General features: G+C 49.7%; 1 protein-coding gene across 1 annotated transcript; it reads right to left on the minus strand.

Annotated features, from left to right (window-relative positions):
- Positions 1–1,805: 1,805 nt before the first annotated feature.
- On the minus strand, positions 1,806–15,659 carry PDIA3 (protein disulfide isomerase family A member 3). The gene is made up of 13 exons (XM_077828159.1): positions 15,416–15,659; positions 13,010–13,088; positions 11,471–11,588; positions 10,155–10,262; positions 8,062–8,191; positions 7,279–7,395; positions 6,541–6,666; positions 5,509–5,691; positions 4,797–4,905; positions 4,436–4,564; positions 3,260–3,339; positions 2,522–2,579; positions 1,806–2,146 (listed from the first exon to the last, which is right to left on the minus strand). Exons 1-13 carry the CDS (start codon positions 15,562–15,564, stop codon positions 2,030–2,032), a joined length of 1,503 nt encoding a protein of 500 aa, XP_077684285.1. The 5' UTR covers positions 15,565–15,659; the 3' UTR covers positions 1,806–2,029.
- Between the last annotated feature and the right edge of the window lie 2,796 nt (positions 15,660–18,455).

Raw genomic sequence — 18,455 nt, forward strand, 5'->3', positions numbered from 1 at the left:
TAACTAGCCTGCCCCAACCCAGCAGGAGAAACTGATGTGTCAGGGCCTAACTGCAGGGCTGCAAGTGATGAAACCCTTTGCCTTAATTACCAGCTGGCCTCAGTGGAGGGGATGCAGCCCTCACGCACAGGCTCTGCTGCCTTGTCCAAGGAAGTGTGTGCACAGCACCCTGGGGCTGTGCTGAGGGTTCCTAGGTGCTCTCTGTAATAATACAGTAACTACTAAGCCACTTAGACAGAGTGCCCTGCTGCCAGGGATAGGCCCAGGGTGTGTTAGCTGAAGGATGGGCCTAACTTGAGCAAACAGGAGCATTAATATGAACACTCTACTGGCTAGGTGGGTAACAGCTATTCATGGCTGACATGAACAGCTGTTACCCACCTGACCAGTAGAGCATTCATATTAATGCTCCTGTTTGCTCAAGCTAGGCAAAGCCAGTGTGGGAGGTGGGGAGACCTTGTAAATGCTATCATGCAAGCTACTGTACCTAGAGCGTGCCCTAGTAATAAAGGTGTAGAGACCCAGCCATGGTGTTTTGTAAAACACAAGTTACAGGGGAGGAGAAGCCCTGCTGGAGTGGTTTGAATGCAGAGCCAGAACACAGCAGTACTCAGGTTTACCAATCCTCCCCTGCAGTTCTCTGCCTCCAGGACTAGGAAACCACTCATCTCCCATTCCTGCTGCCCAGCACAGTGGCTCCTACCTGCACCAAGGTAAATACAGAAGGCCATCTGTCCATGGTAGTTCAAACACCTGTGCACAAAACCTTGGAAGGGATGTAGGCTTGGAGCAGCCAGCCAGCAGGAGACAGGACAGCAGGCTACAGTCAAAGGCTAGCTCCTTAGCAGCAGGGTTAGGAGCCCAGTGGCCAGCAGAGCTGTGTCTTAAAGAGGCCCTTGTCTGAGAAGTAAGAGGCACCTAGAGGCTGGCTCAGCTGCAATCTCAGCTCTGGCCTGCCCTCAAGGGAGCTGAGCACCAAGCAAAGTGCCCTGCCCTTCTATCTGGCTGGGGGATGCTTTCATGGCTGGTCCTAGCCTCTTGTGGCACAGCAGGCTTTGCTCACACCATTGCCACACCTCTGGTTACTTGCCAGGGAGAGCTGCTGTGCCTCCCAGGCCCAGCACCAAGTGAAACCCACTTAATGTTTGGCACAGCTTGAGCTGCTCCCACACAAAGCCCAGACTCAAGCCCTGGAGATAGCTGCAGGAACACTAGGAGCAGCCTACAGCTACCAGGTCACCTGCAGCCCTGGGCTCTAGCAGACCAGGCCTGGACCTCAGGCAGGCTTCTTGCCACTTCACCACTGCCATCTGGGGCATTCATGATGGCAGCTGTGCCCTGCCACAGAGCTTGTGTTCTATACTCAAAGGGATGAAAGGACTCATCTGCACCTCCTGCCCCTAAGCACCATGCAATCCTACCCATTTCTTCCTGCACACCCACAGGCCCCATTCTAGGCCAAGTTCCCACAGAAGCATAGCAGTGGCCAGTTCCCCACCAGCCTCTTGTACTGGACCTCATGGACCACACGATGAAGTGCACGGTTGGGTGGGACTTGTTCCCCATGCAGTCCCACAGTTGTCAGGAAACACCCAGGCAAAGCTTCCAGCTGGGAGCAGGGCAACACACCATAAGCCATGGTCTCCTAGCCAGCGCATGGATGCTGGGGCCACTTACACAGGGCTCTCAGCAGCAGCCAGTTGCAGCACTGGGCACAGATGTGTGGTTTAAAGGGGTCCATTTTATTGTCTCACTTCTCCAAATGTACAAAAAAATTAGAAAACACATCTCCCCCTGCCCCACCCCCCTGCCCCACCCCCCAATCACCACCCAAGTCTGGGGCAGCCCCATAAGAATGCAGCAAAGAGACAGCAGGAAATTAAACACAACTAGGTACAGCAGTTGGGTCCCTTCAGCCCACATTGCATTGGGCACAGTTTCTTCACTCCCCACAGCTGGCCCCAGGACACCCAGGGCTTCCCCAGTGCCCCCACAATTCCTCCTCTGACACACTGGTAAGTTGGGTGCTTTACAGATCCTCCTGGGCCTTCTTCCTTTTCTTGGGCTTTTCCTCCTCCAGCAGCACAGGGGGGCTGGTTGCCTCCCGCTTCAAGTAGCTAATGAAGTCGCTCACCTCCCGGCCCCCCTGCAAACAGCACAAGAGCATGAGGCCAGGGCTGAGCACTAGGATCCTGGCTTTGACACTCCTTGTGATCTTGGGAATATCTGGACCTGCTGGCCCCAAATGGGGAGTGTTCACTGCCTCAAGAGAGACCAAGCTTCCCCAGACCATTTCCCTGAGAGCCCTTTAAGGCTCTCCCGCAGGATGCATCAATGTGTCCTAGAGATGCAGCTACAGTGCAGGCATCCCGCAATGTTCAGGGCAGCGTTCCCAGGGGCCTGCGCAGCCCCACAGCACTCTTCAGCTGCAGGAATGCAGCTGGATGGGTGCTGCCCACAGCTACAGCAGCAAAGAGGAAACCTGCATACAGAGCTCCCAGGACAGGAAGTAGACACTCACCTCATATTTCTTTGGATTCTGCTTGTTACCAGCTGGAGCAAAATAGAGAGTGGGGAAGCTGGGGAGAGAAGAGACATGTCAGCTCCACTGTGTTTATCATTCTTCAGGTCCCAACCCCTCAGGAGTGAGTCTAGCACTCACTGTGCAGGGCACCAGGTTTGCCTGGAGCCACAGAAAGGGGAGAATCACTGTTGCATGGAGTCTATTGCCACGCAAGTCAAGGGACAAGCAGTTCAAGGCACCTTCAGCCAGAGGAAGCCCAGAACAGTAGCAAGCCATGCCCCAGGAGGAGATATGAGCACCTTCTGTTTGGCCCTGGGAGCAGGGCTGACTGAGCACCTGGATTCAGGTTTGCAGAAAGACAGGTGCCCAGTGCAGTTCATCCTCAAGAACAGTTTCAGAAGTAGAAGGAAGGAAGGGCCAGAGACATTCAGGAAGTTGTGTGCAGGTATGGCTGGGATACACGACACCCTGCACAGGAGCAAGGGCAGATGCTTTTGTTTGGGTTACTCCAAGTCTAAATTTCTGCTGACAGCTGCTCAGAAGCAAGACAAGCAAGTTCCCAGCGACTATAACAAGCACATCAGCCCCCAGCTGCCATCAGAGCCAGTCTCTCCACCCGCAAAAAAAACCCAGAGAGATTCCCTAGCCCTTCTGTAGCACAGTCACTGGCTAGAGGCAGTAGCCAGGACTCTCCCCTGCCACCCCACCCAATATCATACAAGCTGAAGTTCTTACCCTCGAACTTCATATGGAGAAGGCACATCATTGGCTGTAGCATCCATCTTGGCTATGACAATGTTGGGGTCTTTGCTGAGCTGTTGGTAGGACAGCACATTAGTGAACAGATTATCACTAGTGTATTGTGGACACTGGGGGAAGATGCTGACCCCCCATGTTCCACTAGGGCCAGGAATGTGTGTTCCAAGGGGAGACAGGGGGGCTCTTGGCTAGATGTCTATCAGAACAGCTGGGGCAGGATCTGGGACAGCAGCATTCATTTGTACAGCACCTAGCACAAAGGCTGTGGTAATACAAATAATCTAGTGAGTCCAAGCTTTGTCCTGGTGAGAGACTGGGCAGTGCCAGTTCAGGCTGGTATGGGTAGTAAGGAGGGCACAAGCTTGCTGTCTGATATCCAGGCTAGCCCTAGAGATACATGGGCAGGTTTAGGAGGCTATCCTTCCAACTTACACCCTTACGCATTGCCTGTGGGAGAGAAGGCCAAGGCTTCCTGGGTGAGCAGGGGGAGTTGCTGCCTCTAACAATGTATAACGAGTTCACAAACTCTTGCCATATAAAGATCAGAAATAAAATCATAACAGGAAACTTCTGTTTAAAGAGACATTATACAGGAATAGATTCATCAGATTTTTCTATTTAGCAGGATGTTACCATATTACAGAGTGGGAGCATCACTACACCACCTTGTCACTTCTGGTGCTTTGATTAAGTTGGTTGCTGCCTATGCTTGTCCCCATGTGCCTTTGCCCTGTCCCAGAGAACTAAGAACTGAGGACTACAGGAGCCAAGGGACCAGACCTGAGCCAAATACAACCAACCCTTCCCTCAGGCAGGCATCTTTCTAGGAAGGATTCCCTGGGGACCAGCTCTCAGCAGTGTTTGGACAGAGGACAGTAACCTGGAGACATGCAGCCACTGACCACTGACTGGTGTGCCCTGGCCAGCGCCAAAGGAGATGCTCCTGGTGCTGCCCAACCTCAAATGTAACTAGAGGGCAGAAGTAGCCAGCTGCTTACTGACCAGTGCCAGTTTAGAGAGCAGTCAGAGGAGGCCCCTTAGGCACATTCATGCCACCTTATGGCTCGGCCAGCTGAGCACGACCCTGGGACCGCTCAGTTCTGGGGGAGGACTGCTGCCTTCAAAGCTGGCAGGCAAGAGCTCCCAGCTTACCTTTTCTCCAAGTTCCTTGTACTTGGGCTCCAGGTTCTTGCAGTGGCCACACCATGGGGCATAGAACTCAATCAGGACGTCTTTGTCCTCTGCATTAACAAGGTCATCAAAGTTTTCAGCAACCACCACCTGGAAAGATCGAATTCTCCAGATGAGCAGCATTTCTGCACGTTAATAACCACATGCTCACTCTCCAGGCTCTGACCTGAGTGAGCCTGATCCTCATGCAGCAAACTGCAGGCAGTGGTCCTTGAAGCCTGCACAGAACACTTCTGTCAGCTCAACATACAGTGTTCTAGCTGGCGAGAGGCAACAGCCACATACAGTCTTTGGCTGAACAGCATGTCTCAGCTGCACTTACCTTCACAGGGCCATCATTGTTCTCAGGGATGGGCTCCGATTTCAGGTATTTCTTCAGGTTACCATCAAAGTAATCCTGCAAGAATCTCTCCAGAGCTTTCCCATCACGGCTACAAATCAAATACAGGTGACATTTCAGAGCCACCTGGCACACAAAACAAACAAGTGCACCCTACAAGTCGAGGGAGTTTTGTTCTACCCACAGACAGCAGCACACTGAAGAAAACGACTCAGACCCTCAAGTGCTAACCCAGAGCTCTAACTCCCCCAGATGACCCAGGGCACAAGAGCCACGTGGCCACCTCCAGGATTTTGGGAAAGTCTGCCTGGTGCACATGTTCACCCTGGTAAGTCAGGCTTCCTGCCACCCACGCTCCTCCCACCCAGGAGATAGGCTGAAGTGCGTCTCCCATGCCCTTTATTTTAGGTATTCACTCTTTCGGCTGTTCAGTCTCATGTTATTTTCTATGCTGGTCTCTACTTTTTAGGTATCCTGGAATTAAACCCTCAAACCTTAGAGCTTGCAGCTCCTAATGTAATCCTTCCATAGTGTGTAACTACCCAGGGACAGGCTTGGCCTACAGCCACAGCTACTCCTCTGAAACACAAGCATCCAGCTCAGGTGTCCACCCAATGAGCCCAGATGGGTAGTAAGTATCTGAAAGGCTTTGCTTGTGACTGGACCAGGAGGGTGCGCCACGCCCAGGACTTACGAGAATTCCTCCTGCATGACATATTTCTCTCCCTTGGCAGTTCTGATGGCAACGACAGGAACCTCCCCTGTGCTGCTGTCCAGGCCAAACTCTGAAAGCTCATGGCCAAAGGTTTTTCTACTAGCAACAGCAAAGTAGAGCTTGTGTCCAGCATCCAGGAACTTCTGCGCCACCATCATCACTCTGAGTAAAGCAGAGGAAATGTGCCGTTATGCTTACGAACATTAAACAGTTTCTCCAAGACAACAGAGCACTTGGGGAGAGGAAGAGAACCACCTCTTTCAGCTGAAATGGAAAACAGCTAGAAACATGAATTAGTGGGGGGGATCTGCTGGTTAGGAGGTTCTGCAAAGAGAAGGAACATGAAAATGCAGCTGGAGAAACAGGAAAGAAGAACATGCTACTAAACTGGGTGTAACCTAGGGATATCCCGATGCATAGCTTCAACAAGTCTACATTTTGCACTGAATACCCCATAAACCATCAGTCAGCTCTGATCAACCAGGTCTCCTGTGGCTGCAGCACTGCATAGGGAATCAAGTCCCAGTAAGGTGGAGTACAAAAAATGGAATCGAGCATGAGCCTCCTCAGCAAGATTAGTTGTTCTGGGCCTCAGTCAAGCAACTTTGGTATGAACAGATAAAGGAATCAGAGCTCCTGATAAGCATGCCAAATGCACTGTCTACACCTGATGCTGAATTAATGCTCCAGACATGTTAGCGGGCTGCCTGCAACCTATGGAAACACCAACTGCTTGCTACAGAAGCACAAGTTGGGAGAGTCAGTTTTCCAGAATCAGAAGCAACATTTCAAGGAACAGGATGGTGGCCTGCAATGCCTCTCTACTTGTAGTGACAACACACCCTGTAGACAGAGCCAAGTGAAGGAAGAATTTACTAGAGTCCCAGAAATGATTTCTGAGTTTGCACACTGGAGACAGCGTTCTGCCAGATAAACCACAGGAATCCACCAAAACAGTGCACTGCAGAAGGGAGCAAGACTGTGGATTAGGATCTATCTTCCTCTGCTTACCTGTTGCGCCAGTAGTTGGAGCCCTTGGCATTCTTCTCATAGTCCACGTCATAATAAGCCACCAGCAAGTCCTTCCCTTGGATCAAGTCTTTGTTATCTTCCGTCATATGTGGACAGATGCCAAAACTATCAACAAAGTAGTAGTTAGCAACCTGCGTCTCACTATCCGAGCCCTTCCTCCCCACCCAGAAATAACCTTGTCCTAGCACAGTCTCGTTCTCATCCAAGATCACAGGATCCATACAATTGCCGATATCCAGCAGGCCTATTTGAAAAGTGTTTTCTTCAAATAGCTCATTCGTGCATCAGGCTAGTTTGTGGGGTTCTGCTACTGTAGCTGGACATACAAAGTTACACACAGGTTTTGATCAAATTAGGGACCTACTTTTATTTGTGACAAAAACTGACCTAAAATCAAATGAGCAAACCAAGTTACTGGAATGCTAGATCAAGTGCCCAGCAGCCATGGTTAGTGCAGAGGAAAAACGCACATAGAAATCTCATTCTTGAGAATGAATGATGGACCTGCAGTGCACTAAGTGCCCACAAGCCAACTATTCTGTGTGTTCCATTAGAAGAGAAGAACCCCTAAGATCAGCTAGAATTTAGTAGCCCAGGGGCAGTGCTACTAGCCATGCCCAGGCAATAGGGCTGAAGCCAGACTGCTCACAGTCTAGGGAATTTAGCTGAACTCTATCACCCACCCAAGCCCTGAGATGGAAGTGAGACATCACTCACATGTTCTCCTGGAGAAACTTCTTGATCTTGCCACTGGTGATTTTGTCCTCTGTGTACCTCAAAGTGCTGTCCTCAAATTTATTTGCCAGGCGTTGAGGACGGAATAAGATAACACCCCTGGACAGAGGTGGAGAGCACAACATGAAACAGCTGAAGGAACTAGCAGTATGGGGATACAGGGGCAAGAAGACTGGTCGACACCTTTCCAAGTACACAGTGGAATCATCCAGGTCCTGAACAAAGCTACCTGTACCTCAGCCACCTGGCCGAGTCTTATGCTACTAGCCAGAACAAGCAGCATGATTTCTGGCAGTTAACAAGTAAACAACCCCCACCCCGTGGTGACAAGGGAAGAATAGGATGGGCAATAAGGGAACAAACAGCCAGGCTTGAAAAGCCAATTTAGGTCCTCCTGGTACAGTACTTTCCATGTGAGGCAGGAGTCTGACACGCATACACCAGCCCAGCAGGTCAGGGAGACCTTACAAGTGTTTATAGGTCAGCTTCTCTCCCCTGTCCCTCCACAAGAACCATGACCCACTCACTGTAGTTTACGGCTCAAGGGTCTCAAGTGCCCAACAGCAGGACATAGGCAGGCTGGTTTGAAGGGATTTCCCGCTGGACCCAACAGTACTGATTTTAGAAAGATTAACCTCATCTGGTCTTGGCCCACATGGGAAGCTATGAAAGGAAATCACTTTCCAAAGCACAGCTGTCTGAGAGGGGTCTTTGAGGTTGTCCCTGCTGCCCCAACAAGAACCATGTGTACACTGAGCCACTTACTCTCCATCTGCCTCATACTTCTGTATCAGCTCCTCCTCGCTGGTATGTGCAAAGCGGTAGCTCTCTCTTAGGTTGCTGGCTGCTTTCATGAACTCTGAATAAGCATCACCAAATGCATCTTTGAAGAAGCCTGCAACAGAGAGAGACATGGGGACCCTACAGAAACTCTGCCTCAGCACATGCCATATCCCTGTTTGACTCAACTCTTCTGTATTTACTCTGCCTGAGAATCCGTCACTTTCGAATGGGCTCTTCTCTGCCCAGCTCAACTCCTTCTGTTTAGCAAGGTTCAATTTCCCTGTGTTCCTTTAGAAATACACCAGCATTTCCTTCCTTCTTTCTGCCCCAGCAGGAGCCAAGCAGCTTTCTTTGGGAGTACATCCGGCTCAATCACCAGCCCAGAAGAAGTTTGCCACTTGCAGCCAGAGATGGAGCTGCACGCTGGGCAGCTGGGATCTGGACAGAGGCAGTGCCCTATAGCACTGGTTCTCAAACTGTGGGTTGGGACCCCAAAATGGGTTACGACCCCATTTTAATGGGGTCACCAGGGCTGGCTTATACGTATTCGGGCTCAGGGCTGAAGACTGGAGCCCCACAGCCTTGGGTGGGTGGTGGGACTCAGGCTTCGGTCCCCATCCCAGGGTCATGTAGTAATTTTTGTTGTCAGAAGAGGGTCGCAATGCCACAAAGTTTGAGAACCCCTGCCCTATAGCATTACTCCACAGGAGTCAGAGGGCAGTTTTTCCACCCAGTTCTGGTCTCCTTCAAGCTCCCATTTGAAATGTTCCTTGGATTAGCAGAGCTGCTGGTGCGATGACCTGAGTCAGGCTAATGTGGCGAGACTGTTGAGTGCTACAAGGCTGATGTGATAGCCATCCCTGCATGTGTCAGGTATGGCTGGGTACAGTATGTTGCCCCCAGGGGATGAAGTCAGAACAGGGTCCTTGGGGAGACCTGGCTATTTCTTCACATTTTAAATACATCTACACGTGCCTATCCAGTGCTCCAGCACGAACCTTACCTCGAAAGAAAAAGCAAAGCCTTGCGATGCATCATCCAGAACTGTTCACCAAGGCATTATTCTCAGCTAAGGGGGCTGCTTGCTTTGTTAACCTTAATAGTCCAGCACCAGCAGTTCTGAGGCTATTTCACCGGCTATACTGGCGACTCATCCAGATATTTTTTGGACGCCACTGTCTAAGGCAGGGTTTCTCAACAACCGTTCCGTGGATTGCACCCTGGGACCCTGACACAGTTTAGCAAGGCAGCAAGCCATTCCCAGGTATCACAAAGGTTGAGAAATACTGGTCTAAGATATTTACCCAGTTAGAGTGGGTGTCAGTGGATCTGCATGAGTGATGGGGAAGGATGTTTTGGTATCATCCATATGCCATCATCAGATCATGACTTGAAATCAGGATACTCTGGAGGCATCTTGTGATATAATAGGGAATGGGGGTGCGGAAATTGGAATCATGTTTTGCTAAAGGGGGAAATGGGAACAGGGAATGGGAGTAAGGAAGTTGGAATCATGTTTGGCTAAGGGTAGGAATGGGAACAGGGACACAGGTGTAAGGCTCTGTGGTGTCAGAGCTGGGAAGGAGGATACTAAGGAAGGAAACTGGAATCACGCTTGCTGGAAGTTCATCCCAATAAACATCGAATTGTTTGCACCTTTGGACTTTGGGTATTGTTGCTCTCTGTTCATGCGAGAAGGACCAGGGAAGTAAGTGGGTGAAGGAATAAGCCCCCTAACAGGGAAGGATGTTTTGGTATCATCCATATGCCATCATCAGATCATGACTTGAAATCAGGATACTCTGGAGGCATCTTGTGATATAATCCTTGATGTTCATGTTTGGCTCCAAGAGCCCAAGGCAATCAGATTGCAGCAAGCGGGGAGAGATGGGAAAGAAGGAGTGGGATGGCGACTGGTGGATGTGTAAGTTCAAGGAGAGATCTCCAGCTATTTACAAGTTTCTGAGAGCAGTAGCAACATACTTTGTAGGGGCTCGGAGGACTTGAAAGACAGACTTCCCCCAGGACAAAGTATCCAATGTAGTTTAAAGGCTGTGTTGGCTTGTACTACTCACCCACCACAGAAGCATCTTTATCACTGATGAATTTTTCAAAATCTGCCACAGAGCGGAGAGCCACTGAGGCAGGTCCTGCCTGTTTCTTGAGGTGACTGACAATCCCATCTGAGGAAGAAGGAAGCGAAGCATACAGCAGTGTTAGAGTGATGGTTTTATGGAGTTCTAGGAGACTGATTCTATGCTTTTAGGAGAGGGATTGTTTCTGCACCATATGCCTGTTCAGTACTTAGCTAAATGGGACCCCAGCCAAGTCTCTAAGCACTACTGTAATACAAATATGTATGCATCCCAGCCCTACAATGGAACTTCCATGAAAGCATGTTGAGCTGGAAGAGATCCATAGAGGATTCCCAGAGCATCAACATCCCAGCAGGACCTATTCACCCCCAAGTTTACCATGCAAATGTAAAGCCTTCCTCCCCTAGCTACCAGTGCAGTAGCATAAGGAGTCAAAAGACTTGCAAGTTTCAAGAGACCAGTGCACAATGCTCATCACAAGGCGTTATATAAACAGAGTGTCTTTCTGTCTACTCTGAAATCTGACCTTGGAGCACTAAACCAGTGGCTCTCAACCTTTCCAGACTACTGTACCCTTTCAAGAGTCTGATTTGTCTTGTGTACCCTAAGTTTCACCTTTCTTAAAAACTACTTGCTTACAAAACCACACCTAAATACACAAAAATGTCACAGCACACTTACTAAAAAATTGCTGACTCATTTTTACCCTACAATTACAAAATAAATCAATTGGAATAGAAATACTGCACTTACATTTCAGTGTATGGTACACAGAGCAGTATAAACAGGTCATAGTCTGTAGAAAATTTTAGTTTCTACTGATTTTGCTAGTGCTTTTAATGTAACTTGTTATAAAACTAAGCAAATATCTAGGTGAGTTGATATACCTCCTGGAAGTCCTCTGCATACCACTGGCTGAGATCACTGCACTAAGCAAGAAGCCCTGGGCAACAGCTACGCTGCAGTAGAATTTCAGAGATAGGCAGATACATTCAGCAATCTGGTACACTCAACATGCAGCAATATTCTCTCCTTCCCGTGTCTTTTGGCCACTGGATGTCTCCCACTGCTGATCAGATGTTGTGGACAAGGCAGACTTGCAGTGCCTCATCTTTACCAGGAACCGATTAGATACTCAAATATCCAGGGCTTCTACCCCCATCCCTCCCACCAACAGGCAGACAAATAAGTTGAGCCTAGTACTGCCATGCAGCCAGGACACTCCCATCTCCATAGCAACAAGTCAAATACAATCCAGATGGGAAAGTGCTGCAGCACCATGCCAGGATCCTTACCTGCTGTCCTGGGCCCATCATAGGCACCTGCCTCTTCACCATCCCTGAAAACCTTCAGGGTGGGATAGCCGCTGACTCCATATTTGTTACAGGTGTTTGAGTTTGCTGTACAGTCAACCTGAAGAAGAGAAATACTGCTCCTTAACACACCATCACATTCATGCAGCGTTGGCATGTAGCACAAACTCCTCTGCTGCAGAAATCAGAAGCAGCACAAGGCAGCTTCCCCATAGAGGGCCCACCACATAATCCTATGAAGCAGAGAAATGCAACCTCAACAGGGCATTAAAAGGCAAAGTGTCTATCCACAGGGAGGGGACTTCTGGCAGAAAGTTACAGGAACAAAAGCAAGCTTCGGCTGGCACCCTGTATTCCTTTATTTGCGGAACATGCAATCAGTGCTCTAAAAAATATGGAGCAGACTATCCATGCCCATGGCAGCTTATAGGCCAGATCTAGTGCATCCACAGGGTGGCTGAGACATGGACTTTGGGAGATCTGAAGACTTAACCTGGCTAACAAGGCTAGGGAAGTACATGCTGGGACACTACAGGAGAGACTAAAGTGCACCAGATGCAATGTGAGAGACTCCACTGATAACCCTAAAATTCCGTTCATCACCCAATGTAACAGTGCCTAGAGATGGCTGAAACCGAAGAACGCTCCCCATGCCCAGAGGGACGGATACGAGTAAACTGGGACTGGATGCTGTGAAGAGACTGCGATGAGGCACTGGCTTAGTGGAGTTGTACAAGTTAGTGATAGGTTCCCTGTACTTCTTAACCACCTCACAAGAAAGCTTCCCTTTATAGCAGCCCTCTGCCTCAAGGCAGTGCTGTAAGGCACATCCCTACATTGGCCTCCTGCAGTGAGCTGAGTAGGGCCTAGGAGAGCTTCTCCATCACGACTTAATGAGGAAGGAGTTTGTTTGCATGGAGGGATACAGACTCTTTTCTAGTGTTCTGCACAGTGCAGAGGGAGAGGCAGGAGATGCAAGTGCATTAGGCCTCAAAATCCCCTAAACCCAGGGTTTGAGCATATCATTTACTGCATATAATGCCTGCAGACACATCCTTTGTTTTTCCCAAGCCCTGAGTAGTAGTGTACGAAAAAGGGAATTTCATTGCTGCAGTAAAGGGACGGGCTCTCTAGCTTGCCCTGCACAGGAACAGACCAATCCTCTTGGCAGCAATGAACGCCGAGCGCTCCAGAGGCGGACAGCACACTACTTGCACAATACTGCCTCCAGTGGAGGAAATCTGGTTAAGATCTGGGGCAGGAGGACTCGGGGCTCTGTAGACTATTCCCTCCAAATGGAGGGGAACAGAAACCCACCCCCTCACATTTATGAAACAGAGGAAATTAAGTCAGACCCTAAATCTCCATGGAAACACTGGATGCACTAGTCAGGGTACAGCCCCAAACACAAACTTTTAGTAAGTGGACTGTAAGTGTAAAAATCTGCTGCCACAAAAAGGTTCCAGCCCAGTCAGAGCAGGTAACTTGTCACAGAACCATGAACTTGGGCTAGGTCCATACCTTTACTAGAGGGACAATTCCTTTCAGTCTGGTAGCAGCAGCCTCGTACTCCGGGGCTAGTCGTTTGCAGTGCCCACACCTGAAGGGGAAGTGACAGTTCGGTTACAAGGAAGAGCCTCCCTGCAATTGGACAGATGCCATGTTTCCATTTACCAAGGATCTCCACACGGTCACACACAACCGACCCAAACAGCCTTCATAGAAACAATGAGGCTTACTGGAAAGATTTTCAACTTGGAGCTCAGGCAAGGGCTGAGGGAAAGAGATAGGATAAGCCACATTGACATTATTCCTTCCCAACATTTTGGAGTTCCCCTACTTGACCAGGGTGGGAAGAAAAAGAAAAAAGAAAAAAGTGTTGACATTATTCCTTCCCAACATTTTGGAGTTCCCCTACTTGACCAGAGTGGGAAGAAAAAAAAGTGTTGATCTTCCCAAAGACTTTACTCTCTTCGCTAGAATACATGCCAGCGCACTATTGTCTTCCTACAGATGCCCAACAAACATTAGCACTAAGCACTGCAATTTAACTCCTGCCCACTGAGATGAGTGGAATTAAGTCTGAAACCGAATATTCATGAATCATCCAGTCAACATATTTACCTACTGTGAATGGACTTGCCATGTCCTGACTTTCTATCCATTGCAGTAGAAGATAGACAGGAACAAGACTTAAGGTAAATGTAAGAATACCTGAAGATTCCATAACTTAATTCTCACACTAACCACAGAACCATGATATAATTTGATGCTTAATACAGGCCTGAAACACCTTGTATTTGCAGCTTTGTCACCCAGTGAACTGCTGTCTAGTTTACAGAGGTCTGACATTTTCAGCAACAGGTAAGTTAAATTCATTTTAATAATCCTGAAAGTTGAGTAACTCCTTACAGAACTTAAAGTAAAAATAAATCACTATTTTAATCATCCCAGCTAATCAGTAACCCAAACTAACAAAATGGCAACATTAGTCAAACATCTTCTGGTGCCAATAGCATTATCCACCACACACTGTAGCTTTCCATCCTCTGGCAACACATAGCGAGATAGATACTGCAAAATCTAGTGGCACAGAATGAAAGGGACTATATCCAAGACATCCAGTTCCGAAGTTCCTAGAAATCCTAGGTTTCTTTTGCTCTGCCTCCCTCAAGCAATTTAACTAATGAAAGCTTGTCCATGAGCTAGTATTTTCTCCTTAATTCAAAAGGACCTGCGTTAAGTGACCAAGATTTGCTGTTCCATTTGTCTAGCCAAACAAACGTACTCAGTGAGTTGCTGACTTATTCACTATTCCATAGTGTGGAAGGGATTTTTTAGGAAGTCCTGCATATTTTTGAAGCTGGATATTAATTGAGAAGTATAAGATAATACATCAAAATGGGACCACTCCTATTTCACCAATGACTTGCAAACAAAAACCCATTTTCTAACCAATTAAAAGCAGACACCACAGCAGAGATCCTCCTCATCTTCCTGCAATCTAACGCATGATGGAAGTTGTAGTTCTCATTCTATACCAGGCAGTTCAATTAGAAAATTGTGTCAAGTCCGTAAGTAAAGCAAGCAGTTAGTACTTCCTAGAAATGCAGAACACAGTCCCTTATCTTAAGCTAGGGAACACAGACCCTTATTTTAAGATGTCCAATTTCCAACTAAGAATTGTTTTGATACCACGGAACCCAGTGTTTTATCAGATTAAGTTGGAAGTAGTCTACCATCATATACTGCAAACACCCTGTTTAAAGTAAGTTGCGATAACACTGCACTTACCAGTGACTTTTGTTTTGTATTTTGGAAAAAGACAAGGCAACAAGCAGCAAAGAGTCTGCCAGAGTAAACCTTGATTGCCTGTCCTAGGGTCCCTGTGCTGGAGCCCAGTGTAGAGGGAGGGCCTGGGGGTCCTCCACCAGCCACTTCGAAGCATGAAGCCCTTGAGAAAGGAATAAAGATGCCCAGAAAGAAGCACGGACTCGCTACTGGGCCCAGAATCAAGGGCTGCACACTGGACATTCGGTTTTGCCGGATTTTGTCACCCCACAAGGGGTGGGACTAAAAGCCAACCGGGGGGGGGGGGGCGGTGAATGCCAAAGGCGGCCGCCCACCGCGGGGCGCTCAGCAAGGGGTGCTAAGGCAGGAGAGCCGGCTACGCCACACCCAACTCGCGGCCAGGAGGTCCGGCTCCCCACAGAGAGGCGGAGACCCAGGGCCTTGTCGACGCGGGGCGGTTTGCTGCCCTGAACAGCGTCAGGCCCGTGCTGCGGCCCTCCCGGTCCCGGCGCACGAAGGGGCAGCGGCGTCGCCCCTTCCCGGCGCGCTTCAGCCACCACGCGGCCCCGGCCCCACAGGCCCCGGCGGCCCGGCCCCACAGGCCCCGGCCCGACAGGCCCCGGCGGCCCGGCTCACCAGGGCGCGTAGAACTCCACCAGCACCAGCCCCGGGCGCTCGGCCAGGCCGCTCTCAAAGTCCGAGTCCCCGAGCTCCAGCACGTCGGAGGCGCGGCCCGCGCAGGGGCCAAGGGCCAGGAGCAGCAGCAGCGACCCGGGCAGAGCCATAGCGGGCAGCGGCGAGTCGGGGCGGGCGGCTCCTGCTTCGCTCCCTCCGCGGCGGCGGCCGGACTCCACTCGAGCGGCCTCAGCAGGGCCGGAAGTCCCGCCCCCGAACCGGATCTGGAGTGTGGCAGCTCCCCATTGGCACCCGAGTAGCGCGTCACGGGGGGTGGGCGGGGCTTGGGGACCTTAGAGCCCCTCCCCCCGGCCCGTGCCCTATAAATAGGCTGGGTCACTAGCGCAAGGGCTGAGAGGAGGCCGTGCCTCGCGCGCCATGGCAACGGCTGGGCTGGGGGGGTGGGGACCGTCTCCGCGCTTTACAGCCCCCGCCAGTTCGCGGGCTCCCCGGGCGGGCCCCCCGCCCCCCCTTCCTGGGCCGGCTCTCCAGGAAAGAGCCGGGGCCGAGCCAGGCCCGGGTGCGCTGGGAGGCCCGGCCCGGCCCGGCCCCTGCTCGTAGCTCGCCTGTGGGGCGAGCCCGACTGGGCCTCAGGCGGAGGGACGCGCTGCCCTGCCCCGGAAGGGACGTGTCCTGGGCGAGGGGGCCCCGCCGCTGGCCCTGGCCCGAGGCCGTAGTAACCCGCGCCCCGAAGCGCGGCGAGACGCGCCCGCGGTTCCCGTCGCTACGCGGGCGCTTCAGCGGGACCAGGCGGGGGCGAGAACATCGGCCGGGCCCCGGCGTCTGCTGCCGCCGGAGAGACGCTGTCACGCTCTTCAGGGAGCGCTGGGGCTGAGGAAGGGCGCTGGGGGGCTCGAGTTTGTCTCCCTCCCCAACAGGAGCTGGCCCCATACAAGAGATTCCCTCACCCAGCCTGTCACTCTGACATCCTGGGACCGCCGTGGCTGCGGTGAGGTTGCATACAGTCTGGTGAAGAACACAGCTATGGGGTCAGCCCCATGGTCCGTCTACCCCAGCATCCTGCCTCCCAGCGGTAGCCAATGCCACTTGCTTCAGAGGGAATGAACAGCGCATGCAACAGTCCCTCTTGTCCACTTCCAACTTCTCATAGAGGCTAGGAAGAGTCGGAGCATGGGGTTGCATCCCTGGCCATGTTGACTAATAGCCATTGATGAACCGATCCTCCATAAAGGAAAGGAGGACTTGTGGCACCTTAGAGACTAACCAATTTATTTGAGCAGAAGCTTTCCTGAGCTACAGCTCACTTCATCGGATGCATACTGTGGAAAGTGTAGAAGATCTTTTTATACACACAAAGCATGAAAAAATACCTCCCCCCACCCCACTCTCCTGCTGGTAATAGCTTATCTAAAGTGATCACTCTCCTTACAATGTGTATGATAATACAATGCGTATGGCCATTTCCAGCGGGAGAAAACCTGGATTTGTGCTGGAAATGGCCCAACTTGATTATCATACGCATTGTAAGGAGAGGTTTCAGAGTAACAGCCGTGTTAGTCTGTATTCGCAAAAAGAAAAGGAGTCCTTGTGGCACCTTAGAGACTAACCAATTTATTTGAGCATGAGCTTTCGTGAGCTACAGCTCACTTCATCAGATGCATACCGTGGAAACTGCAGCAGACTTTAGTTTCCACGGTATGCATCTGATGAAGTGAGCTGTAGCTCACGAAAGCTCATGCTCAAATAAATTGGTTAGTCTCTAAGGTGCCACAAGGACTCCTTTTCTTATTGTAAGGAGAGTGATCACTTTAGATAAGCTATTACCAGCAGGAGAGTGGGGTGGGGGGAGGTATTTTTTCATGCTTTGTGTGTATAAAAAGATCTTCTACACTTTCCACAGTATGCATCCGACGAAGTGAGCTGTAGCTCACGAAAGCTTATGCTCAAATAAATTGGTTAGTCTCTAAGGTGCCACAAGTACTCCTTTTCTTTTTGCGAATACAGACTAACACGGCTGTTACTCTGAAACCCCATCCTCCATAGTTCTTTTATGAACCCCATTATAGTTTTGGCCTTCATAACATCCCCTGGCAATGAGTTCCACAGGTTGACTGCGCATTGTGTGAAGAAGTACTTCCTTTTGTTTGTTTTAAACCTGCTGCCTGTTAATTTCATTGGGTGACCCCTGATTTGTGTGTTACGTGCAGGGGTAAATAACACTTCCTTATTCACTTTCTCCACACAAGTCATGATTTTATAGACTTCTATCATATCGCCACTTAATCATCTCTTTTTCAAGCTGAAAAGCCTCAGTCTTTTTAATCTCTCCTAATATAAAAGCCATTCCATACCCTTAATCATTTTTGTTGCCCTTTTCTGTACCTTTTCTAATTCCAATAGATCTTTTTTGAGATGGGGTGACCAGATCTGCATGCAGTATTCAAAGGGTGGGCATACCATGGATTTGTATAGTCGCATTATGATATGGTTAGTGGAATATGTACTGCATGAATATGTTTGTTTAGTTTAATAGAGGGCTGTCAGGAAAAACAAAGAGGAAGGGAAACAAATGGTCAAGGTAAGCTCCACCTCTTGGTAAACACTTCAGAGTTGTTAAGAAAGACTGTCCAGACTAGTAAGATCAGAAGATTCCACCTCCTTGCTCCAGCCAAGTTATGAAACTGGTTTTGACCAGGATGGCCAAAGTATAGGAACTAGCAAGCTCAAAAGGCCAACAGTAGTTTAAAGGTGAACATTGAGAGGGGAAGTTGTTTCGAGCAGTGGCTCTCAATCTTTCCAGACTACTGTACCCCTTTCAGGAGTCTGATTTGTCTTGTGTACCCCAAGTTTCATTTCACTTAAAAACTACTTGCTTACAAAATCAGACATAAAATACAAAAGTGTCACAGCACACTATTACTGAAAAATTGCTGACTTTCTCATTTTTACCACATAATTATAACATAAATTATTTGGAATATAAATATTGTACTTACATTTCAGTGTATAGAGCAGTATAAACAACTCATTGTCTGGATGA

The sequence above is a fragment of the Eretmochelys imbricata genome, chromosome 10 (genome assembly GCF_965152235.1).
Source record: "Eretmochelys imbricata isolate rEreImb1 chromosome 10, rEreImb1.hap1, whole genome shotgun sequence".
NCBI classification, from domain to species: Eukaryota; Metazoa; Chordata; order Testudines; family Cheloniidae; genus Eretmochelys; species Eretmochelys imbricata.

Coding starts and splice junctions, on each gene's coding strand:
- PDIA3 (XM_077828159.1), bottom strand. CDS start 15,564: ATGGCTCTGCCCGGGTCGCTGCTGCTGCTCCTGGCCCTTGGCCCCTGC. Junction 8,192..10,154: donor TAAAGATGCTTCTGTGGTGG/GTGAGTAGTACA, acceptor TCTCTGTTGCAG/GCTTCTTCAAAGATGCATTT. Junction 2,147..2,521: donor AGAATCCAAAGAAATATGAG/GTGAGTGTCTAC, acceptor TGCTGTTTGCAG/GGGGGCCGGGAGGTGAGCGA.